Here is a 26026-nt window from a genome sequence, read left to right as displayed (position 1 = left end):
GCAAATCAGAAACTGAAAACCAAAAGAGACCTATAAAAAAAAATTTGTGAAAATTTTCAAAATATGAACAATTTTGAGACAAAACAACTTCTCATTAAGAGATTAATGCTTTAGAAAAATGGTAAATGTTTCATTAAAACAGCTTTGAACACAAACTTTCTTCCTCCTCTGCAGTGCTGAGTGCAATAGGGCAGGTGTTTCATGTGAATACAGATACCTGGAGTGACCCAGGTAAGCTAAAGGGCACAGAGGTATCTAGCTGGAGTCCACCACCAGGCCTTGTGTCATGGAAAGGAGTATGACAGCTCCTGTGACAATATACAGTCTTGTGTGGTCCGTGACTGGGCACAGGGTGTATTCTTTTACAGATAGTTTTGAAAGAGGTGTAGCAGTGAGATTTAAAGAAATAGAAATAATTTTGCTCTTTCATGGATTCTCAAAGCTTTCCTTTCTTTCTGCAGATGGCATGAAAACAGTTCTGCCTCAATGAAGCATCCACTGATGGTGTTGGTTTACAAGCTGTACATGAGCCTGTGTGTTTTTCTGTCTGTGGCGATGGTGGCAGAGGGTTATGATTATTTTTATTTACAACAGAAAAATGTTAACCCTAGATCTTTAGGCCAGTTCTGTGATTTTCCACTCACTATAGCATAGGCTCTCTGAGGCCTGTGTGGCTATGAAGTGTCTTAAAAGCTATGTGAGTAACTGTCTGAAGCAGCAGATGATCATATAATCTTAATCTCAAACTGGATCCCCAAAGGGACCATTTGTCCAAACACCAGTTCTCTCATCTTTGCCTCAAATAGGGCAAAACATCCTTGGGATATTGTGAATTTCCCTCCACGCTACTCGCAGAACCAGGAGGAGCACTGCGTGCTTCTGTACCCTTGAAGCGGGCTCACAGACCCACCACGCTTTCTGCTGGCTCAGACTCATCTTTAGAGCAGGGTTGACTCAAAATACATCCAAATCCAAATTTGTGATGGTTAGTGTCTCCATCTATCCTGAGTTTCTGCATTGTGGGGTGGCTTTGAAATATCTTTCTGAACAGAGATCCAAGTGTTTTGACTAGTGTCTGGTTTTCTGGTTTGAGGAGTAGTTAATTAGAATTCTGTTAGCTGTGATCCCATCGTTAAGGGGCTTGACTCCATCCCTCAGATCTGCTCTGGCGAAGAGCCTAAGCATGTGCTTTACTTGGAGCATGTGACTAATCCCCTTAATTTTGGTAGACTATTCATATGCTTAAAGTTAAGAATGTGCTTTCCTGGATGATGTTCAGCTTCCTGCAGAGTCCAGCCCCTGCTCTTCTTTTCCTGTCCCACCCTTGTAGATAATCTGACACTCTTGTCCTAGCCTGATGTACCAGTGGGTGTTCAGTCTCCCTTTCCATGAGGCTGGTAACACGGGGTCCATAGCTGGCAGGCTCTTTCTCACACGTGGCCTTCCATGTTGCACTGCTGAGAAAACACGTCTCTGTGCTCCAGAGACCACAGAGGAACCTGACTGCAGTGAAGGCAGACGTCATGAAATGCCAGTCCTAAGGACACAGGACGAATCGGCTCAACCCACTGAGATCTGCAGGCTGAGGTTTTGTGTATAGTGACTCTCAGTTTTTGTACAGTGAATTTGTCCTGTGACCGTAGCGAGTTAGCTACAGGAGGGTCTGCTGCCCATCCCTGCCAGGAGCACTGTATACGTGAGGGGGCTACATGGCAGGAGACCGTGTGCTCTGTATCTTATGTACTGTGTAAGACACCTTCTTCAAGGTAAAGCTGTTTGTTAAAATTCCTGACTCATATTGGCCACCTGTATATACCATCTCTCCCTTCTCCCTCTCTGCAAACACACAACTGATCTCTCTGATCTAAATAGTAGCCCCTCCGGTTATATTTCTAGTTGGGCTTTCATTCTACCCCAGGGTCAGTCACAAGTGGATCACAAACCACTAGTGACCAGAGCAATTTCTTTGGAATATTGCTTTTGAAAAAATGCCATTACTTTTTAAAACATTATTCCATCTGCAGTTACAAATGAAAGGAAAAATAAAAAACCCTCAGAGTCGTCTAAACAGAGGATCCTCCTCCTGCAAGGAGTGAATCATGAGAGTGCAGGTATACTGCTTTCCTGTAGATGTGAGTCATTTGGGATCACTTTTAGCTACAGCATGTTAGCTGTGCAGTTCATTGGATAATGGTACAGGTGGTGAGGCACTGGAACAGGTTGCCCAGAGAAGCTGCAGATGCCCCATCCTTGGAAGTGTTCAAGGCCAGGCTGGATGGGGCTTTGAGCAACCTGGTTTAGTGGAAGGTGTCCCTGCCCATGGCAGGGGGGTTAGAACTAGATGGTCTTTCAGGTCCCTTCCAACCCAAACCATTCTATGAGTCTATGATTCTATGATGAATAAAACAACATTGGTAAGGAAGAGGATTGATATGCAGGGGGTATCTCAGAAGACTGTGTCTCCACGGCTGTCCGTTTACCCACCATGCAGCACTTCCGAATCAGGCTCATCCCTGGAGCCCCACTGATAAGCAGAGCTCAGAAGAAAATCACTGTAATCTGTCCTTAATTCTTGAGTGCCAAGCTAACTGCCAGCAGGGAAATGGAGAGGAAATAATACGTTACCAAGTATAGCTTAAATAAAGACATACATTATTCGGGCTTTTTCTTCTGTGTGTCTCTACATAGGCCTAGAAGGGCTATAGGACTGCTCAGGCACATTCACACAAGCCAACACTGCACTCCCTTACCCTGAGGTTTTGCACTCTTTCATGGCCCATACTGCTGTGCTCATCCAGCCAGCAAGGGAAGATTCAAGGTGAAAAACTGAGACAGCTCTGAACGATTGCCAGGCACCACTGAGAGACAAAGAGTAAAAAGTGTGCATGAAGCACAAACAGCCTGTAAAGATTAGTGATGGATGAATTTCCAAGGTCAGGAACTGTGTTTCAGACAAACCTAAAATTTGACTGCAAACTCCAGGCCAGATCCATAAGATCTCGATTCTGCCAGTCTAAGCTGGAAAGCTCATAAAACCAGGGCTTAGCTCAAAACTTATAGCCCCACTGTTTCCAGTAAAAGCCAGGAATATAATGCATCTGTTCCATAGTCTGTTGAAGTCCATAGAAAGGTTTCCCTTGGCTCCACTGAGTTTTGGATCAGGTGCCTCAGAAAATATTATAGTGCTGTCCTGGCTAACACTGAAAATGAAATGCAAGCTCACAGTCACAACATCTAATCTTTGGGTTTAGAAAGAAATGGTCATCAGATATTATCCATTTTTTGTTTGTCCCTGATGTAGGGTTTCCATCCTGGCTGCCCCACTGTCCCCCAGTAATCACTAATACTCCAATCTTACAGCCTTCTTCAGAGCCATAGATAGAGATTGCAACACCTTTTAAAACAAATGCTCTACTGCTGGTGCAAGGGGGTTCTGACAAGTTCCCTGTTGACCTCAGTGGAAGAACTGGAGCCTGATACAATACTGCCAATTTAACTGCAGTATGTATTGCACGTGTTTAGGATTTAACTGGGAGAAAGAGCCTAGATGACTGCCTCAATATAGGCCACAAGAGGAAAATGAAATGCTGGTCACCTCTAGTAAAGCACTCCAGAATCACAGACCAATTGTCCTTCCTTGCTCGGGGAAGACTTGCAATGAAAGTAACTGAGGCTCAGATAGGTTTTCTCCAAGGGAAGGTGGGGGAATGAAAAAAACGAAACCAAACAGCAGTTGCTATAGGTCAGAACTGACAGGCATTGGTAGAGTTACATGAGGACGATCCAACGTCTCCCACGGCATCAGCAGCAGGAATTGTCAATCCCTGACAGTCCCATTCTAGTACTACATTTTTATATTCTTCCTTCACTGATTGACACTCCTGCAGAGTGGCATGAAGTGACTTCAGAAGTTTTGTGTAGGGTGCATACACACAGACACCCTCACTTCCCTCCTTCCTTAGACACACACACCTGGCATGCCCCACATGATGTGGGTGCTAGTAACCTGTAAATATGTGTACTATGTAGAGAAAAAATACATGGCAAAATGCAGCATAGTAGTTTGTTTTCTATTCTTTTATACTTAACTCAGGAGTTGCAATGCAATTCAGATGCCATCTGCAGCCATGTTAGGCTGTGCATGCAGATTGCATGGAAACTATCTGCTGAAGAGACGTGGGGAAGCACAATGCAACTGGGACAAATTGGGTATTTGCGACCAAAATGTATTTGGATATTTAAGAAAGAGTTACCAATGTTGTTCCGATCCCAGAGATGCAGGGAAAGGAAGCAGCTGAGACACCAATATGTGTTTCTTTCTGCCTGTTTTGCCTTTGGGCAGATACATGTAGCAAAAAGGGAGGCAGTGAACGGCTCAGGGCAATAACATCATGAAACACCACAGCAAGACTGTCCAGAGCTGACCATCAGTGTTCTTCACAAAATCACAGAATGGTAGGGGTTGGAAGGGACCTCTGGAGATCATCTTGTCCAACTCCCCTGCTTGAGCAGGGACACCTAGAGAGTCGATACAGGGTTTCTACAGAGCTACTTCTGATCCAGTCACTCCTGAGCTAGCCATCCTACCTCCAAAAATGCAGTTGTGTCCACAAGTCCTTACCTCCTTCTGGTGCCACAGGCCCTGGTACTAACCACTCATGTGCAATACGGGCCGGTGTCACTTTCTGAGTGCGTAAGGCTAAGGGAAAAAACCTGAAGTCCCATCAGAAGGACAGCCTTGGTATATACAAGATTGGTTCCTGCAACTCGCTGTTGCAAGGTGCTTCTCTAACACAGATGGCCTCAGTCACAAGAGAAAAAATTTGCACCATATCACCTCCAAATCAGAAAAGTTTATGATCCCCTAGTGTAAAAATCCCACTGTGTCGAGAGGCAGCACCATGGCAGGACACTGACTGAGTCTTATTTCTGTCCTCTGGAGAGGGCCTCTATGGGCTGTCAGCAGCACGGAGGCAGTGGTTAATGCTGCTTGGCACAGCAGGGAGCTTCACATCCCCGTGAACCCTACGTGTGGCAGCAGGGCACAGGAATATCTCTGTAAAGGCAACTCCTTCAAGTGGCCCTGTTTTTTGCCAGCCGGTCAGAAATACCCAAAGAGTAACAGTGATTCTGTGGTAGATGAGATAAAGAGCAAAGTCTTCAAAAAGCTGCATGACCTGTGGGTTTTACCCAGTTTCAAAGTGATGTAGACACCAAGAAGCATGAATCAGATACAGCTCAGTCTCCTGGGGCCAGCTACACAAAAGAGCCTCACCAACCAATTCCTCCTTAGACGGTGAATAGTAAAACACTAGAAGCCTTTGGTGCCTACAGATTTTTTTTTAAAAAAAAACCATATATGGTCCTAATTTGCTTAAGGTCTTGTGACATTTTATCTCAAGAATAGTTTTCATCTGACTGTAGAGCATAAGGCTGTATTTTTTAGTGAAGGGTTATTCATTAACAATATAGATCATAAGAAAAAGGTTTGAGTAATCAGAACAATAAAATAAAAGTGCAGCCTTAGACTCTTCAGTTAGAGTGTACTGAATTATTTATAACTCCTGGGCACCAACAACAATCACAGATATCTAATTTAAACTGTTACTATTTTTACTTGGCAATTTCCATCACTTAGAGTGTTTATATTCATGTATTTGTTGTTTGATCTTTTCCAGGACAAAATTTCCCCTACTTACACAGAAAAGCATATCTGGGGACTTTTGAAAGTATTTTTCTGCAGTAACTTAAGTTATTTTAAAGCATTTTGAGGCCTCCTATTACAGATATTACAACTTTCAAAGCTGTAAACTGTACCTAAAATGGCCTTGAACTTTCAGTTCTTTCTCAAGTAAAATTCCTTCTGATTACAGGTCATTGGAATCAGTGGGAAATTTGCTTCATTAACAACTGTAAGACTGGGTCCTATTTATGTGTATATGTGATGAGGGGACTTAGGTAAGGGGGCTGCACTTATATGTCAGTGCACTTAAGGATCTTTTGCACAGACACAGGGAGGAACACTCACTGCTAGGTCACTCCAACTTTATACCAATCTCTTTTTGTAAAAAACAACCATTATACTTGTGTGTGGCTGGAATAATGCAGTCGTAAATCTAGCCTATAGGCTGACACACATATACATGTATATATGTGTATATATGTATATATATTTGTAAATTTACGAAAAATGTCCATAGCTTCATGATTGCCTGAAATAACCTGAGGCTGATGTACAGAATTTCAGGCAAAGGACTGTTTCTTTTTCACAATCCTCATGTATCTCAGATTTAAATCAAAACAAATTAAAAAGTACTATTTCCCAGGAAAATCCTCATTCAGCCGTTGTGCCAGTCAAGGAGAGGTACCACACTAAAGTCAGCGGCACACACATCCACATACATATATCCAGTCACAGGACTGGGCCTTAAGGGCTTTTTTAAGGAAAATAAATGGACTGAAAAAGCCACGGCAGAATTTCTGTTCCACATTAGCTCCCTCAATAGACTCACTTATCCTTTATTAAGAGGCCCTTTGTATGGATGCTGTTCTGCACTAGGTTTACATTTGTGAGAAGCACCTTTGTGGGTGAAGTGAAGCTACACAAAGGCCTACATTTTCTGACCTGCATCCACCCCCATTCGCCTTAGGCACTTAACCAAGCTCTTTATGTTAATGGGCTCATCTCCCTTGGTTTCTTGTATAGTTAATGAAGAGAGACAGTTGCTTCTAGATGGTGAACAAGTAAAACTGACATCTAAGTCAGCTTTAGGAGCTCCCTCTCACTCCACAGAGTGACCACTCACCTATTGTCGGTGGTCCCAAGATCTTAGAAGTTCTCAAATCCTAATGAGATGAATCAGGGACCTAGTGCAGAAGAGCAGAGCAGCCATATGGAGATCAGCCATTGCCCTGTCCTTCAGGTGCATGGTCTGGCTCACCATGCAAAGCGCAGATGTTAATTGTGGAAGACTGTTGGAGCAAAAGGAGATGTTCACAGCAGCCTTCCCCTCACAAGCTGCAATGTGACTGCAAAGGCTAGGGCTTTCTCCAACCCCTGGAAACTGCATTTGAGGTGGGCTCTCCGCGGTGGTTTCCAGCCACAGACTACTGGGTGGTCTCAGTGCTGGAGGTCGGAGATTTTTGGTCTGAACTCTTCACCTTTCTCTGCCAGTCCTGGGCATTGCTGAAGCAGTTCAAAGAGTGAATTTACATCCTAGAAGTTTGAATAGCTAAGCTGTTCATAGGTTACTTTCTTGCTCCATCCCCAAACTGGCCTGAAAAAAGTCATCTAGCTGGTAGTGATAATCAAAAAATTCTCCTCTAAGGTACAGTTTGGGGGCTTTCATTTTTTTTTTTAAATGTTAATAACTGCTTTACAAACAGCTTACATGGAGATTAAAAAGATTGCAATTTCATCCCTTATTGTTGGGATTAGAGTTGTCCTCAGAAAAACTAAACGGAGGCCTCAACAACAGAATGAACTTATTCAGAAAGCTGCACCAACAAGGCTGAACATACATCTCCATCTCATAGTGAGAGTCTCTCAGAGACAAAATTTGAAATCACATATTGATAGCAAGTCTGTCTGGAAGGACCAGCAATTTAATCCAGCATAGGAACTCTGGAGCTCTTGTATATTCTCATATTTTACATGAATAAGACAAACACATTCAGAGGAGTGGAAGAATTAAACTGATTTCTGAAAACTCCAGGGCTAAGTGACCTTTGGGTGTCATGCCAATGTATGGTCACTACTATTTATTTTTACAGCTAAATTTAAGTCAGTGACTTGACAATCTTCACCCATCTCTCAGAATAACTTTATTTTTAAAAATACTGTTAAGGTTATGGCAAGAGGGACTTCAGCTGGCCCTCAGGGACCTGTAAAGTAAAGATTCAATACCGTGTAACAATACTTAGGGAAAGACTTTAGCTAGAAAGTGGAAGATAAAACTGAGTTCCAGGGATCAAAAGTTATTTTTCAGCATGGTACCTCCTTGACCAAGCTGTACTGTTTCATCCTGACATTCCTCTCCTGTTCTCCCTTTCCCTTTTTTGAGGATCCAGATCTGTATCTCTCTCTCCCTCTCCCCCTCCCCCCCAGCTTTTCCTCCTTCTGTGTGAGAATATAGAGATGCTTTCTGTAAAGACGTTTTTCTCTAAATCCCATTCCATACCAACTCTTGCATATGTGACTGTTCTGTTATTTGAGATGTCTGTGAAAAAGAAATAAAGGCTTTAAGAATGAACTCTGGAAATGAGGAGAAGCTTGACAATAAATCAAATTGAAGGATGCAGCACCATTTTCTGCAAGACTTTTCAGAATATTTCTAAATTCTCATCATCACCCGCCCTTCTTCCCTCCCTGTGAGAGGGATGGGGACGGTCCTAGGATGTGGGACTTTCAAAGGTTGGTCTTTTAGCTGTCGACTCACTGCGTCCCACAAGGGTTTTGCAGACTTCTCCAAGTTTTACTGTCAAAGGAAACCTCTTTTTAAAAGGTGATAAACTCAGTGTGCAGCGCCACATGGGAGGAGGCTCTAAAGGGTGACCATATCTCAGTTTATCTTTCTTTCCTGTTCTTTACAACAGCCCTGCATGTCCAGCCATGCATGCTCTCCTCCCTGCTGGGCTGACTTTGCCAAGGGCATAGCTTGCCAAGAGGGGCCTGCCTGGCTCCTCTTCCCCACGCTGCACTTGGATTATCTTCTTGGATAATTTTCCACTTTCTCTTAACAAAACTGTCTCACCTCCTAATGAAAGCCATAACCACTCCTGTGACCCTGCAGTGGGGAGAGAATGCACAGCCTCCCACGGCACAGCAGCAATGCCTGGCACTGAGGCAATCCTAGCGGGTAGCCAGAAGGATGGGTGCAGCGCACATGGCCATCTCACATCAGAGAACTAAAGCATCGCCTTGCCTTGCGAGCTCCCACCGTGCTGCTCATGAACCACTCGGCCAGTTCAGAGCTGTGGGTCTGACTCCTCACTGTCTCACACTTGTGCCATCACACACTCCTATAGCAAATACATGCAGGCATGGTGAAACAAGCCTGTGCGAAGGCACTAGTGTTTTGCACAAGGGCCAGTGAGAAATCGGACTCTCTGGACTCTCCTCCATCCACAGTAGATGCACCTCCTGCAGATATTTGCTTTTTAGGATTTCTTCTACCACAAGTAATATTCACCCTAGCCATGAGCTACCACTCTGGCCAAAAGTTTTTGGAGGGTTCCCCTTCCTTGACTCCCTCACTGATCCTTTTTTTCCTTAAGGAAGAACATTTCTTGGCCCAGAAGAAATGAAACAACTCCCATAACCATCCTTTGCTGATGACAAAAGTTGCAATCACCACTGTGTCTAACTGACACTTTGGGAAGCTTAGGATAATAATTCACTTAAATGCCTGCAAACTGAAGTATGTCAGCACTTCTGTAGGACATTCCCAAGTAATATGACTGGTACAAGACATTTATCAAGTGGATGTATCTTGGCCAGATGTTTATGTTTCCTTTAAGCGCAGTACACGCATATCAAAGCTGGATTAGAAAAGACCTAGAATGCCACAATACTCAGGCATATTCAGAGAAATGCATTGATAAGTTGCATTTATCTGGCATATTTTCTCTTCAGAAAATTTTACAAGTATGAGTCACACCAGACCTGTCTGAGGCAGGTAGGTATTATAGCCATTTTAGAGACGGGAAGCCAAAAGCCTGGGAAAATACCTAATGTTTAGCAGTTTGATGCCCTCTCGCAGCTTCCACTACCTGTAGGTGGAGCCTTCTGATTTCAGCACTTTTGAAAATCCAGACTGTAGCTAATTTATCCAAATCTGCAGTGGTTGTAGATGTGAAAGCCAGGATTAGGACACCCAGGATCCTGACTTCACCAGAGCACTGCTACAAAGCTTTGATCCCACAAAGCACGTAAGCACTTGCCTAATTTCAAGCATGAATGTCCCATTAATGATGCTATTGCCATGCTTAAAGCTAGGCACATGCCTAATTGCTTTGCTAAATTGGGAATTACATTAAAATATATTAAAGTTTAGCATATTTTGAAAATCCTAAAATGTGTCCCTTCCTGATTATGTTTTGGGCATTGTGAAGGATATTTGAACAGTGCATACAGCCGCTCAACCAACTGAAGCACTTTTTAGCCAATCCACGCAGAGTTTAACTAGTTTTGGTTAGTAACATCCAGTTGTCAGAAGTAATTGGGGGTGGCACATCCTGCGAGGTTTGGACTTCTGCGCTGCTGCAAGAGGCAAAGTGGCTCCTGTGGCCTTCGGTGCTAACAATACATCAACAACAACTGACTATTGCGTTAGGTCGTTCTGGTAAGGTGTGAACGTGGTGGCTAATTTCACAAGTAATGTGACATCATGTGTATTGTACTTTTCCATTTCTTCCTGTAAATTGTTGCAGAAGAGGTGAACAGAAGTCATTTAAACATGAAACAAACACGAACTTCTTGTTCCGTAACTCCAAGGTGCTAATCTGCAGACATACGGGTGTTTGTGTACATGCATCGATGTTTGCAGGACCATGGCCCTAAAGGATCATTTTAGTGGCAGGGTTGAGATCAGGGAACTAACAGGAGGATTGAACAAACCCCTGTAACTTTGAAAGACAAAAGTTGCAGAAAGCATCACCAGACTTTGCCAAAAAACTGGCTACATCTTACAATTTTCCTTTTGTTTTGATTTTGTTTGGTTTTGTTTTTACCCAGATTGGCACAGAATACTGTATTTCCATCAGTTAAGATCTTGTCTGGTAACTAACTAACCAACTTGTTCATGGGAAATTAAAAAAATAAATAAGTAAACTGTCAATTGTGGAATGTAAACTGATTAAACAATAAAAAAAAATCATGTTGTGTGTTTTAAGTGGCTGTGTCTGCTTGTGTCAGGAGCGGGGCTGGACACCTCTGATATTCCCCATCCCCAGCCGAAGGACGAAGGGCAAAGAGCAGAACTGGAAGGTGGGTGGCCTCTGAGCTATGGGGTACTGGAAATGCTCTTTTAAAACAACTAATAATGCTGATTAGATGGCTTTTTATCAGAAACACTGTACAAAACATTACAAACACGACCAGTATCTCAATATGACTATTTATGAGGAGGTTTTTCTGCCTGTCATAGAAGGGATTGAGTCCTGCTGGAGCCTTGGGAACTGCATGTACTCTAACACCATTAATCCCTTTTTGGAGCCACTTAACATGTAGAAGTCTGTGATTTGATTGAAAGGCATAGCAACATCGCACTAGTTTAGCCCCCAAATAAACAAAACCAAATATGAAATATAGCCTTTTGGGTTTTCCGTGCTCAGCTCTAAAGGCTTCGGGAAGCCTGGCAGGCACAACGCACGCTGATATTAGTGCTTCCTCATCGCACTGGTGTCCTCAGGCCAAGAGTAATGAATCAGAGATGCATCTTCTGTACAGCTTTGAGTGTGCAACTGGAGTTAGGCTGCAGGCGTCCCAGGTTGAATACCCAAAGATCAGGGTATTCATAACAAATGTAAAGGTATAAAAAGTACCCCAAATGTATAAAAAGAAATTAACAGGAATGGACAGAAGTGCTTTCAACTGTCCTAGGAGAGGAAAAGCAAAAGAGTAGATCAAAGAGAAAACCACAGTTTTAAAATTTTTTAATCAACGAGTTTTAAATTAATTAACCTAGAACTAAACTGTTACAAAAAATGCAAGCAAGGTATTTTTAAAACTTAATTATTTTGTTGGGTATGGTGTTAAAAATTGAAATTGTCTGTGTTGGCTGTTTTTACCTGATTGAGCAGTTATACCTATCAAGACCTGACAGTCTAATATAAGGAGGCACCTAAAACATCCTGCCAGGTGGCACATTTTTCTAGCTGATGGTTCCTCCCAGGCTGACAGTTTTTTAGCAACAGATTTTGGGTTGTAGCAACAACAATCAATCTCCTGCAGTTCTCAGGATGGAATCCTTCCTGCCCCCAAAGAGGTGCTGCCTAAAATATCAACTGCAGTAAGGAACCAAATGAAGAGTCTGAATGGAGGAGCATAAAAGGGAATTCTCTGTCAAAAACCTCATTTGTACTTACAGAAATTCCTTGACCTCTTCCCTGTCAGTAATGGCTGAGGAAGTGAGCAATCTTGGTGATGTACTAAACTCAGAACTCGGAGGATGTCCCCAACTGCCCCCATGTCACTGGGCATGACATCATATGATAAGGGATATCCCTTTGGCCAGTTTGGATCAGTTCTCTTGGCTGTGTCCCCTCCCAGCTTCTTGTGCACCCAGCAGAGCATGGGAAGCTGGAAAAGTCATTGACTAGTACAAGCACTACCCAGCAACAACTAAAGCATCGGTGTGTTAGCAACATTATTTTCATATAAGTCCAAAACACAGCACTATGCTAGCTACAGTGAAAAAAACATTAACTCTGCCCCAGCTAAAACCATGATACCCTGCAGTGCACTGTTTCTCCCTGCAGTGCCCAGGCCACCCAGCCCTGCTGCTGAAGGTTCGATGGTGCTTTGCAGGCTGCTGCTCACTTCCTGGGGTCCTGCTCTCTGGCACACGGGGAGATGCTGGGCAGTGCCATAGCACCATGCAGGAGCCTGCAATCCAGCTAGACAAAGCAGACAGAAAGCAAAAGAAGGGGAAACTCCTTAAATGTAGTTCACTACAGAGGAAACAGAGAAGAGAGGGATTTGAATCGCTCAACATCACACAAGCTGCCCGTGGCAGAGCAAGGGCTTGCTGCGCCTTTGCTAGGCTGTCCCAGTTGGGAAGGCAAGGGTTGAGGCTGCCTCACATGGACTCTGCCTCCCCACCGCGCCGGGCACCAGCATTTGGCAGCTGGCAGTTTGGGAAGTGCAGCAGGAGTGCTCATCTCTCATGGTCCAACTCCTGCTTCGAAGTTGCACCATCACCTTCAGAGATACCTCCATCTGTTCAAGACTCCACCTGGTCATGAAGGGAAGTAACTACTGACTTAGGAAGGAAAGTAGTGAATATTGTGAAAATTAGGTTTAGGAGAGAGGAATGTACCCATTGGTTTCCTCTGCAACATGGTGGGGCCTTGGCAGGTCAAATGGGGGGATGGGGGCAACAACTCCAGTTCTTCACATCAGTGAAATCCTTTGCTCTGCCCCTGAGCAGCACCCCAATGTGCAACTTTGCCTTTGCTTTGGAGTATCTGCTAATTCTTTGTGCCCACACAGGAGCAAGGACCCTCTCAGTGAAATGCAACCGCTCTGTTTCAGAAGCAGGATAATCTCACAGTGACCTTTCTTGTCAGAAGCACATGATAACTGCAGCAGACTGAGGCTGCACGGGGTGAGGATGCTGGTAATGAAATGCTTTCATAGCTCGACACTCATTATTCTGTTACATTATTGGGTTCTTCCCCAGGGGCCCTCTAAAGAGTCATGGCTGAGCTCTTTTCCTGCAGAGACCAAAACCAGACCACCTAACAAGCTACATTTACTAAAATTTTCGCTCCCTCCTTGCTCAGGGGGAGTGTGGTCTTGTTCATTTGCATCAGACAGAAGTGGAAGAAATGCACCGGCTCAGTTATGAATTTATCAGCTGGCTAACCCACACCAAACAAAGCAATCAGCCCACCCCCAGCCAGGAGCAGCAGAGACTGCTGTCACCCCAGGACGTGCTGCCCTGGGGTCCCCAGCACGCTTCAGCCATTCTGCATCTGCTGTGGACTTGCAAAGGTCGACCACTGACCACTTCTTTGTAAGAAACTGCACTTTCCCCTTGATTGCTTAATTCCCTGCTATTTCTTCTCACCCTCAGATAACCCCTTGGTCGTCTCAGTTATGAAATTCAAAGCGGCCATCACCCACGGTGAGGACCTCACCTGGAGCTGGCTGCTCAGAGCAAAACCTGCATTTACCATGACAGCAAAGCCCTCTGCCAGCGCTCAGCTTTTTACCAGGAAATGAGCTGGTGGCCCAAGGGCATGCCCAGCGGCATGAGGGCTGTACTGCCAGCAGATACAGTTGGAGAGAGGTCACAGAGTCTAAGATTTGGGCCATCATCTCCCGCCAGTCCTCTCCCTGGAGACAACCCTTTCAGTCAAAGGTGGCGGTAGGTATTAGGGGAGGTATTAAACAGCGGAACTGGAGGCACTAGGGATCTTGCTCTGGCTTTCACTAACTGTTCACAGCAATGCTCAAAATGTATGCCAGGAACATAAAGGGGAAATAAACCCTGTCATAAGGAGCACACGATTTGGAAAAGCAAAGGCAGCCACAGGGTGAGAGAAGGAAATAAAATGCACAGGCGAAGCCTTCATAGTGACGGTTGGCACTTGGAGGTGGCCATATATGCTTGAAACTACTGTGCACAGAAGCTACTTAGTACTTCAGTGCCTTTGGCTGGCTAAATAAATTTATTTAAATTAAAGTGAGTGCACACATACATGTACACGTGCATACACACACGCACCCTCAACTGGTAGGTAAAACACGAAACAAAACTGAATATTCTTTGCAGCAAGGCAGATTTCATCCTTTTGTGTTGTGCTTTCTTACAAGCTTCCTGCAAACCTGTCAGAGAAAAGGAGGCTGACAGTGAAACAAGTTGCTCTGTGAATTGAACAAAGCCTCGACTTTTCAGTTTCACATTTGGGGTGTCTCTGACAGGCTGCAGTTTCTGCTTCATTTAACCTAGCTCGTTCCCTTTGGGAATTCTCTACCCACCATGTCTGCAGCAAGAAATACCATGTGCTGAGGTTCATAAGGAGCTTTCAAACAGAACAGGTGACTGCTGAGTCCTCCTTTCCTTCCCTTCTGTCAGATGGGGATTCATGCATTACCTTGCACTTCCCATTCTACCCAGCTACTGATACTCACAATTAGAAATCTAAATATTTTTCAGACTTCTAATGCTCCATCAAACTCGTTTGCAAGTTGATGGGGACAGATGGGCAGACATGAAGTGACAGAATCTTCATTTCCTTAGGAAACCAGGCTAAAAATATCATGTTCAGAGTTCAGCTTTTTCCATGAAGATGCACAGTTTCCCGGGAGGCCCAGCCAAGTCAGTGGACGCAGGTGGCAGCAGCACCTCTGTGTCCTGGGTGACACCTTTGCCCATCACAGCTGTCATTGCCGTTCCTGCCAAACGTGTTGGCTCTTCCCTTCAGCTGGGAGGCTCTGTGGTTGTTGAGATCTTTGCTCTGGGTCTGAGCCCTGAAGAGAAGCCCACCAGGGAGGAAGATATAGAAGCATTCACTGCCAGAGCAGAGATCCACATCGCCTGAGGTAGGGTCTGAATGCTCCCAAGCTAAACCTGGCAACTTAAAACATATCTGCAGAGACTGGAAGATGCCCTGAAGGAAGCTGTATCTCAGGATGGAGAATCACCCATGCTTGCCTCTCACCTCTAGCTGCCACAGCACCATCCTAACGGCCTTGCAGGAAACTGTGCAACCCACCTGCCTGCCTTGCTTTGCCCACTAGTAAGCAGGGATGGAGGCTAACATCTGCAAGAGCTTATTGTGAAGGCTACTAAGATAGCGCTGCTACAAATGCTGCCAGGTGGCACAGTCCCAGACTGTACAAAACAGTCCCAGAGACACCTTTTGCCATTTTGCCAGTAAAAATAAACTAACTTTCACCAGCCTTGTGACATCTCTGCAGAGCTAGGTCTGAGTCAAACATTTATTAGTAATGTGCTCATCTATTCTTGAACAGAGTGTGCTCCTGTGGCCTGGGGGCTCTCAGGACTCGATAACAGGGATGCAGGTGGTTGTGCACCAGGTTCACTGCCTGGCGTGCATGGGGAGAGGGGAGGAGGTGGAAGGGAGCAGTGCTTTACCCCCAGGCAGTGCAGAGGCGGCTGCCAGCGCTTGGCTTCTGGGCAGTTTTCCCAACTGGCATTGTTGATATCTCTTGATTGTCCTGTCACACCATTGCTGACAAGTACTTAAATTGAGCGAGTTCATTCCATAAAATTTAAGGAAGAAGAGAGAGGACAGAAGAATGAAAAGCAATGCATTTTTCTTATAGCACCTCTCTTTTTCTCATTTTCTCCTGAAGTGTCAGCACCTTAAATAAAAGGCCTTTTACTGCCTCACTGCTGCCTGCATCCAGTCACAAATAGCTCACGCTGTTGCAAACAGGCCAAGGTCTCAGCTAGCCAGCTCTACCCTCGAGGGTGTCACCTCTGTGCAGAGCCCTTCATTCTCCTTCCGCTCTCGTTTCCCCTTTGCTGTCACATTCACTCCTGCCAGCTTGGAAACACTTGCCTTTTGCTTGCAGATATCAGAGGAGGTTGAGCGCAAACCCCATTCCCTAGGTCTTCTGTTTAGCTTCCATCCCACCAAGAGAATGGCCAGGAGGAACCACGTTACTGATTTCCAGTTTCTCACAGTTCATTTCCAAACTTGCGATCCACACCGAGAGCTAGCAAGGTATCGTTTAGTCTCTGCTTCCTCCTGCAGCCCTGAGGAGAGTTGGCTAGAAAGGATCTCCTACAAATTCTGCTTTCTGGGGAGCTCCCATTAAGCCATGTGAGGGTGTTGGAGATCAGAAGCTCCTCTCTCAGAAAAAGAAACATCTCAGCAGCTCCAGACCGAGTAAGGGTACCCTGTCACCAGGCAGGACCAGGATGAAACATGGTCCTGAGTGGGACCTGCAGCCAGACAGAGCACTGGGCTGACCGATCACTCCTAACCACATAGAAAATCCTAAACCAGGGGTACTTGTTTGGTTGGGTTTTTTTAAGTTGATTGCATTTTTTCATCTCCTGACTGAGACCAGAAAGCATCGCAGCAGAACAAATGCTGCCAGCGTGTAACGCAGGCTGTGAGTTATGGGGAAGCTGGGTGGGGGGAAGCTTCCACCTCTCGTTCCTCCTCACGCACCAGAAGACTTAGATCACTTCTAACAGCCGAGTGGGAGCCCCTGTGGTCTAGGACCCACCTCATTTCTCCTAAAACTGTCTGCATACATCATCTGTGATGCATTTCTCCCCAAGAACATAGTCATAGGCAAGTGTAGCCCAGACAGAAAAGTCACACAACATGAATGGTAAAAGGAAAAGAGATTTACAAGCAGTTACACCAGCAGGGGTGGGATCTTATCCTCCTTCTTCCCATTTCATTCTTCCATTATGGATCCAGGGGAGTGCTGTATTTGTAAAAACCCATTTTTGTTATGCCTTTGCCCACTTTACTGAAAAATGCAACTGGGTACCTCTGTATTTCTATTATATTTACAGTAGTTATACTGGATTATTGAGATAAATGCAAACTTGCATATTAAAACAAAAAGGGATTTCAATTATTTGGAGGAATACAAAGTAGAAAGGGACTGGGCCAGCACGAAAAGGCAATGACCAGTAACCTCTCCTAGTCCAGACTAAACCCAGGCAGCTCTCTCTGCCATGGCCCCCTCTCACACAGAAATTTGCACATACACACATGCATATAATGTACCATCCCCTCATTGATTTAATGGGTCTTACTTTACTTCAGAGGCTGGATTTCTTTTTTAGTCATTTGGCTCAGCATACCGAAGAGGTCACAAACTCATCTGTGATACTCAGAAAAAAAAATTTTCCAGGCCAGAATGAACATTAAGTATAAAAGTAGAGTTGATAAAAATAGTGAAGTTGGTTGAGGATATTTTTGATGTACCCAGAGAGGAAGCAGTCATAAATGTTTCCATCAGGTGTGCAATGTACCCATAAAATGTTCCAAATATATTTTCATGCATTTGCAGCTGAAAAAAAAAAAACCCTTACATTTGTCAGCAGTTATTTTACCAGTGAGACAAATGATGATCTGTTGTTGGACTAGACAGTATGGATCAAAGCTAGGGACAGGAATTGTTTTGATACATGTTCAAATGGCTCTGTGCAGGTGTAACAGAGCTAAATATAACCTGGCACAGGTGGTAGGCAACAACAGCTTGAAAACCTCGCCGTCTGCTCTTCATGAATGCATTTCCATTTACTGCCATGAGCTGAGGATCAGGCCCCAAATCTTTTAAATACAGATGGTTCAGAACTTCTCTGTGGTTTTGCTTCGCTTAGTGCAACATCAGGAGCCGCTACACGTCAAGAAGAAAGTGATGGCTTCCTAGTCCCATGCACGACCATTCAGTATGTCACCTGGAAGTGTCTGATGTAACCAAGAGATGTTCAGCTTCACCACATCTCCAGCAGCCTCCTGGGCTGGCCTGTGCAGGGACTGGTGTTTGCTATGGGAATCCAGCACCGTTGCCTCTGCTGAGATGCCTCCCTGCTCACAAGGTGGTGGATCCACAACCATTTCTGGTCCTGACTGTGCCATTTTGTGGTAATCGGGTCACATAAAATGGCCAGGCTCCAGAAAAGAACCCTGTAATTGAAATAGGATTGTCTTGACCTATTTCAACCTTTCTCAGAAAATAATGGGCAAAAATCTATGAGAAGAATCTGCTCCAGAATTATCCATCACTCACTGTGATATTCAAACTTAATTTGATTGCTATTATTGTATGTATTTTTATTGTTCTCTGTTTGCTTAATGAATGTTGCAGTTGTAGTAATAAGATTATTGGTAATATGAAACAGATTTGCAGAATGATGAGAAGATAATTAGATGATACCTTGAGGGTGATTTCTCTTTTAGACACAGTAACTATGTAATGGAGTAAATAAACTTGGTGAGGGAAGATATCAGTAACTATTAACCTAAGATACAATTATTCCCATATTACCAAGATACACATTTCATTATGGTGAAATACCTGGTGACTGATGTTTGGTCCAGGCTCTCCCATCCACTTGTGAAGCTGTGGGATAAAGCCTTACCCAGGGTGTGAGCAGGCAGGGAGCTGTGGTTCCCCTCAGCACAGGATCCCAGGATGCGGTGGTGGAGGTGGGACTCAGTGCCCACACCTGAGGTGACCCAATGTATTTACGGCAGTCCCACTGCCAGTTGGCAGCAGGATTCCCGTAAATACGTTGGTTGTGAACGGTGAGGTTTTGACAAGTCCAAGTGATCAAACTGCCTGGCTTTCAAGAGCTCTGCCTTACATCTTGTCCAGCTCCCATGGCCTGTGTGTAACAGCAATAAAAGCCCACCACAGCAGCAGTGACAGGGATGCTTGGCTATCAAAGCCATGGTATCAAGACCATGTCTTCCTTTCTAAATCGATGCTTAGGAATATTTCAGGCTCAGCATTAGTGCAAGGAATCTGCTGCTGCTGCTTGGATCTGCAACACTGGCTTGGGACAAAGCAGTAGTCTAGCCATGAATCTACAGATCTTGCAGCTGCCTACCTCTCTTGGACAAAACAGACACATTTCCCCCTTCCTCCCTCCTTTCTTGGATTTGGAGATGTTCACACAACTAATTGTGTGCTGGAGGCGACGATGTCCAGTGAACACACAGCTGGTCATGTCCCACTGTTTTCTTAAAGGGATGGCGACCAGCACACATACACACAAGCAGATACACAGCCCTCCAGCTTGCCCTCCATTACCCAAACAAACCATCTAAATTGCATATTCAATATATACAGTGTTTTACCAGCTTCCTCGGTGTCTCTAATGGTCTGTGGAATATTTTCCTGGCTCTTTGCTTAGATTTTTCAGTCCCTGAAGGACCTTCACACATCTATTTTGATCCTAACTAATGAGAGTTTCTACATAATTTTAAATAGTAATTCTGGTAATAACATTTATTTTCTCTATGGTCTCACCCTCAGCTGTATCTCTGGCAGTCATAGTCCATCTTTTGTCCAAAGCAGGCAGAGATATTTGGTCAGCTGTTTTTCTAAGTCAGATCATTAGACGCAAAATCTAATTCTAAGCTGCACCTACTGCATTTAATACACAGGTAGCTGTGCAGTTACCTGCAAACAGTAATTCCCAGGAGGAACTGGCTTGACCATCTTGACCAGCATGACATGGTCAATTTCAGCACACACTGTTTTCTGTGAATTAAAGCCAAAATCTCTTTATTTACTAGAACACGCAGACATCACGTTTCATTGGCATCTGTGGCACAGAAGTCATTGTTTTGCAGCTTTGAGCATAGCTTTGCAGCACCACTAATAGTGCCCTTGGAGAAATAAGTGCATAACAAATCTTGTGCTGTAAACCATTCAGAGTCCCCTAACCAACCCCTTCGGTTTCTCAGACTGTACTGACATTGCACATCCATTAAAAACCACCATGCAGCAGTGCTTTGGGTGGTTCCTTCAACCAGCTAGATTAGGGACAAATATCTCTATGTTACCAACATTCCCAATGCACCTTTACATGTTTTCCTTGTCTGTGTGGACAAACCCTCCTCTGCCATCTCACCCATGATCGACTCATTTGACTTTTTATGTTGATGTCATTCATTCATACATTATTTGCATTATCTAGAATTTTCCATTTTGTTTGCTTAGCGTTGTCCTGGCAGTTCTGGCACGAGAAGATACTACGCTTTGTCCTTACAAAAAGGAATGTGACGGTTCGTGTGCTAACGTACATCTGCCAATGACCCTGTTAATATCCCCTCTTTGCCTCTGATTTAAGGGTGACTTTCCTAAAGACAAGAATTGCAGGGAGGAGGGGGTAGCACGAGGGTAAGGGAGGAACACTCTTCCAGGTCTGCACTGTTTTCAGTTGAGATCTTTCCTGGGTCACTATTTCAAGTTATGCCTTTTCCAGTATATTTCCCATTTATTTTCCAGTTTTGTTCACATACAGCTTTCTGCTTAATAAGCTTATCACTGTTCATTCTGTTTTCCATATTTGCTTTCTGCTATGTGTGACTTTCCTACGGGCACCTTCTAAAAGTATTTCTGGCAACACATTTGCTTCTGTATGACAGTTAAAAATAAATGTCCTGTTTACTTCCAGTCAGACCATTTCATCTTTGGCTGCTGCATTGTGTATTTTTGCCATATAATTTTCATCTAGGCAAGTGGTGCTGTCCTTGTTGTCTTTACTGAGCCTGTATATTCCTTCTGTTGCTGTTCATGCTTTTGGAAAGCGATATAATCCCTAGTACTCCTTGCATCTTTTGTCATGTAGTGGACATTATTCCAACTTATGTTACCTGCTACAGTGTGTATAAAGCCGTAAATTGTTTTACATGTTTGACGTCTTGAGCCTCCTCTTTTCTATGACCTGGGATTCTCCATGTATCTGTAACATCAGAGCCCTGTCCATCCTCTGCAGGATTGACTCTGAACCAAGTGATTTCTGTCTCTTGGCAAAGCTTATCTTCTCTGTTGATTCTTAATTGTAAATCTCCTGTTAGCGTTTAACTGCTTCATTCTTTCACTCATGGTATTTCCTTAATTTACTTTACTCCAGGTACCTTATGGCATTCAGTACTTAAATTACTTTTCCCATCTGTTCTCAGAAAGGGGAAGCGAGAAAACAAAGCAAGAAAACATGTCATATAAACAGAGACAATAACACTGGTGCATTTGGAGAGCACAGCCAATGAGCAGTGGCTAGTAACTGTGGCTCAAACTGCTTTCATGTAATGTAAACTACAAGGCTGTTCTAATCAAGCCTACTCAAGTCCCAGAGTCTTACACCAACCTCAGCACCATCTCATCATAGATCCTTAATGCAGCATATTAAGTGAAAAGAACATCTAAGCAGCATGAAAAGCAAAGCCAGCCTTTGAACTGACATCAGATCACCATGTGATATGAATTAAAAGAAACTACACTCTATGCAGTGAAAGAAACTACATGGAATTCAAAAGCAACGCCTGTGTCATAATTAGCATGTCAATTAATAACACGAGAATAAACCCAACAATTTTTAAAGCCATATCACTTAGTAACTTTCTGGAAGATAAATGCAGTGTAAAACCGTACAAAGACGAAACTAGCCACTGAACTTTTTGAAATTCATTGGCTGAAAATGCTACAGAGTTTATACAGAAAACATGTTTGGAGGAACTCTCGAATGTCTTTCAAAACTTAAGGAAACAGTATATTTGACAGGATCTGTAATTCCAGCAAGTTTTTTGCATGGGAAGAGTAAAAAGATTACTTTTGAAATAGCTGAAAGCTGGGAGACAATGAAAAAGCAGAATATCAGAATTTATTCTAATTTAACTAATTAAAAAAAAAATCAAAGTAGAGTTATGCATTCAACAACACATGAAAACATTAAGACCTTTCTTTCACAGACCGATGAAATGGCCAGTAACAATTCATAGGCAAAGGTCACTGTCAGTATTAGATGTGGGATAAATCTTTTGGCAGGGACCAGACCAATTTCTAGTAACTCAGTGGGATTATACTTTTCCTAAGTGCCCATATTTTGTGCTCCAGAATCCATGTCAATTAATCTTCTGGCTTCTACAGAGGCAAAGATATTTTGCTGGTGAAGAGGAATGGGAGTGGTTTATCATTACAGTGATGGATTGTCTCAGCCCGCCTTTGGCTGTGACTGATTCTGTTGCTCCCCCAACTCCACCTAAGGACAAGGATAAAACAACTCACCACCACAGAGCACCGCCACTGACTTTGGAAGAAGTGAAACTTTGAGCAAACACAGTAATGTGCTGGGTATGCGATCTAAGATGTCAGCCAGATGTGTTCAGTGGGCCATGGTGATGCACACAATTGAGTCAAAACAAAATGAAAACAGAAGCATTTAATAGGGAACCAACTGGGAATCTCTCTTTCCTCCAAACTGTGGCTGTTGCTCTTTGATTACAATTGCCCAAGGCCCCACTCCATCTGGTCCGTAGATTAGGATGTCACTGCCTCAGTGAAAAATGAATCATTGCTACAGATGTATTAGTCGTTTTCAGGAGCTCTTCTGATTATAAGATCATCTGGCTATAGAATATAACCAGGATGGTATATGGCAGCAGCTGGATTTTCAGGTAGGTGATATCTTAATGTAAACATAGATAAGTAATATGTAACATCAAATTGCTGGATGCACTGAAATAAAGAAACAGTATAAAAACCTTGATTTCCTACCGTGTCTCTCATCCAGCTGTACACAGGGAGAAATGGAGAGAATATGAATTTACTTTTTTAAATTAAATAATGAGCATTAATCTCTTCAGAAGCAAAATGCCTGAGTGGACATCCTCATAGTTTAAAGCACACACTTTGAGGTTCTGGCTGCAGAAGTGAAAATACCTGCTTGCAGATGTAAGCCCAGGAGAGGTTAGGTGTTACTAGCATACTGGGTGACAGCTACCTCCCTTCCAAATAGATGCTGCGTAGAGAGCCATGCACATCCAATGAGCACATCTGCACTGCGTATTTCTCTGCCAGTCTCCCTCCCTCCTCATATCGGACTAGTTACTATGAAGAGTCCCGTAATATGTAGCAGCACCATAGTAACAGCATCAGTTCAGAGATAACTGACCTTGGCCTGGGTCAGCAGGAATTTCTTAAAGATAGGAACCCATACCAGTAATGAACCTGATGCCCTCAGTGTAGCTCTCACTGAGACCTTCACTGAAAATCAGTGTAGAGCAGCCAATATCAGCACAGAAGCTGCTACGGATTTTTCTGTGCAGGGGTTTGTGCTGCTGGGTGAATGGATCAATCCCAGTCCTGGGGGACTGTCCTTGTTCCTTCATTTGGAGCAGACCCAGAGGAGATCTAACTGTGCTGGGAATTACCTACTATCTTTGGCCACCTCTGAGACCACAAGCTTAGAGAAATTTTGGCCTGTCACCCTGCTACATTTAAAGGTTAGGGTGCAGGGCTGCTCACCCGAACGCCTCAGTGGCACTGCATTTACTGAATCCAAGTTGGGAGTGAGTGCAGAGTCTTCTGAAATGTGTCTCTGCTAAAGGAACAAGTTCCCAACAAGATTGCTGCAGAGCAATTTAATGGGTTTCTGCTGCTGTTCAAAAGCTGTGAATATCTTTATTCATTCCCTTGGAAAAAAGGTTAATAAACTCTGAGAATCAGGGAATATTTCTGTGTAATAGTTCGCTGGTGGGAAGAGGGGGCTTGGCGTAAAGGTGGTGGGCTTTGCTCTAGAAATATGCTAGGCACACTCCTGAACTTCCTTCTAGGGAGGGTGAAGCTTATGTCGTGTTCTGCTTACGGAAGAGCCAAGAAAGAGTGTGGAGGGGAAGGAAGGGGAGAGATTATTGTCATGCAGAGTTTCTCTGAATTACCCAACCAAAAACCCTGCCAGTGTGATTCAGATCTTTCTCCAACCCAGTGGAGCAGGCACTGACTGTAGACACGACTACCCCGGGGACTCACACCTCCAGGCAGAGCTGGAAATGAGGACAAGAAAATCCATCATGAACTTTCTGTCCTCTTACAGGAAGGAACTTTCTTTGATTAGCTTCAGTGGCTGCAGCACTCTCCTCTCTTACACAGACCGGTGGCCAGGGAGAGGGACCTGGGACATGGGGTGGAAGAACAGCTTCAGGCCCTGGACACAAAACCTGGAGAACAGAAGCAGAGAAACACTGACTGAGAAGCCCACCAGATGTTTAAGTCAGCACAGGAACCCCCCCGGACAGGGAGAGAAAGAGCTCTTGCCCTGTGCCCACAGCTTGTGGGGAGGGAAAAGCTGGAGCTGGATGTGCCTGCAAGGCTGGAGCCCCCATCCCACAGCCTGATCTGGAGAGACACTCACTCGGTCCTGCTCCCACCCACCAAGGAAAAGGGCTCTTCCCCACCTTAAATGATGCTTGGTGTTCAGGTGTTGTGGAATTAAAACAAAGCAAACTATAACCTCCCTCTCTGGGCCAGAGGCAGGAGAGATTCAGAGTCGTTATCAGCTGCATAAAAGCTTGAAGGTAGTGTGAAGATGCTCTCCCCTGTCACTCTGGCCACAGGGATGGTAATCATGTGTAAAAAGCAGGGGTGGAGCAGACTACAACCAGAAACAATGCTGCCTCGGTCTGGCAGGAACACGGATTTATACTGGTGTGGCAAACACACAGCTCCTACAGGCCAAAAAATTTGGTCTCTCTGCGATACAGGTGGGTATTTGCATTTTACTTGTAAGAAAGCACCTGAAAACACACGATCACCATGATGGCAGGGGATGTGGTTGCCAGCCCTTCTGTTTGACAGCTTCAGCCCATCCTTAGCTGAGTCACGAATGTCAGAATAACCAGTGGGCAGAGGGGTCTCAATTCTCCATTGCGTAAGGACAACAGAATGACTACATTGGATGGGGGATGTCCCTTTCTTTTATGCATACAGAGGCACATGTCCCTCATGTTACCATCATGCAAAAACTCTCCTCTGCCTTTGTATGGCGCTGATACAGAACTTACTGGAGATGTAGGATGCGGTCATCCCGTCCAGCCATATGACGATAACCTACAGACCACATGGCTAGAATTAGCTTTCAGACTGTGAAAGCCACTGGTACTAAGTGGTGGCTGTGAACAGGACTTCCATTCCTGACTTCAAAGGTCCCACTCAAAACTGCATGCCAGGTGATGAAACCAGTGACTTCAGTAAAATGATTACATATGTTCAATCCCATTCCCAGACAAATGACTACAAAAGAAAAACAGCAACCCAGATGAGTGAGCTGATGTGAGTAGTTGAGGATGGATTGTGCTGGACAGAAAAGGAGACTAAATAATTTTTTGTCCTTGTCAATCATAGGGTATTGCCAAGTAATAGAGAAAAATCTCTCTACTACTCACCCATATTCTCTGGCTAAGAAGAGAACTGAGATGGTCGAGCATGTGACTTTCCTAAAGTTACAAACAAATATGTCCCTGAAGCATGGTTGCGTATCTGAGGCTTCTTCTGCTAACAGGTAGAGACAGGATGATAAAAAAATTGCTCTTCAAAAACGGGTCAGACATGGGTAACTGGGATGAGGCACTCCCCTGTCTTCACACACAACTCCTGTGATAATTTTAGGTGACACATCCCTAGTCAAGTATTAGAGTTGCAGAGCAGCTTTTAAAATTATTCTTTTTTACACAAACCATCTAGCAGTCATAAGAAAACAAACATGTATTCCAGCCTTCTCCAAGTAGTCTTCTGAAAAAGGTAGCAGTCATTTTACTTGGCCTAAAAAATGACTACACTGTTTAATCTAGA

General features: G+C 44.1%; 1 protein-coding gene across 2 annotated transcripts in view; it reads left to right on the top strand.

The window, feature by feature from the left end:
* TMEM178B (transmembrane protein 178B) overlaps window positions 1-22975 on the top strand; it is a 250212-nt gene extending 227237 nt beyond the window's left edge. The window contains exons 4-5 of one of the 2 annotated variants that reach the window (XM_075117064.1): window positions 10916-10987; window positions 18048-22975. In XM_075117064.1, coding sequence (XP_074973165.1) covers window positions 10916-10987; window positions 18048-18097 — 122 coding nt within the window. In that variant the 3' untranslated portion in view covers window positions 18098-22975. Of the gene's footprint in view, window positions 1-10915; window positions 10988-13799; window positions 15807-18047 lie in introns of those variants that run through there. The other variant, XM_075117056.1, reaches the window with a different exon arrangement.
* The last annotated feature ends 3051 nt before the right edge of the window (window positions 22976-26026 follow it).

The sequence above is a fragment of the Phalacrocorax aristotelis genome, chromosome 1 (assembly GCF_949628215.1).
Source record: "Phalacrocorax aristotelis chromosome 1, bGulAri2.1, whole genome shotgun sequence".
Lineage (NCBI taxonomy): Eukaryota > Metazoa > Chordata > Aves > Suliformes > Phalacrocoracidae > Phalacrocorax > Phalacrocorax aristotelis.
Note: the sequence above shows the minus strand (reverse complement) of the source record. Positions and strands in the feature narration are given on the sequence as shown.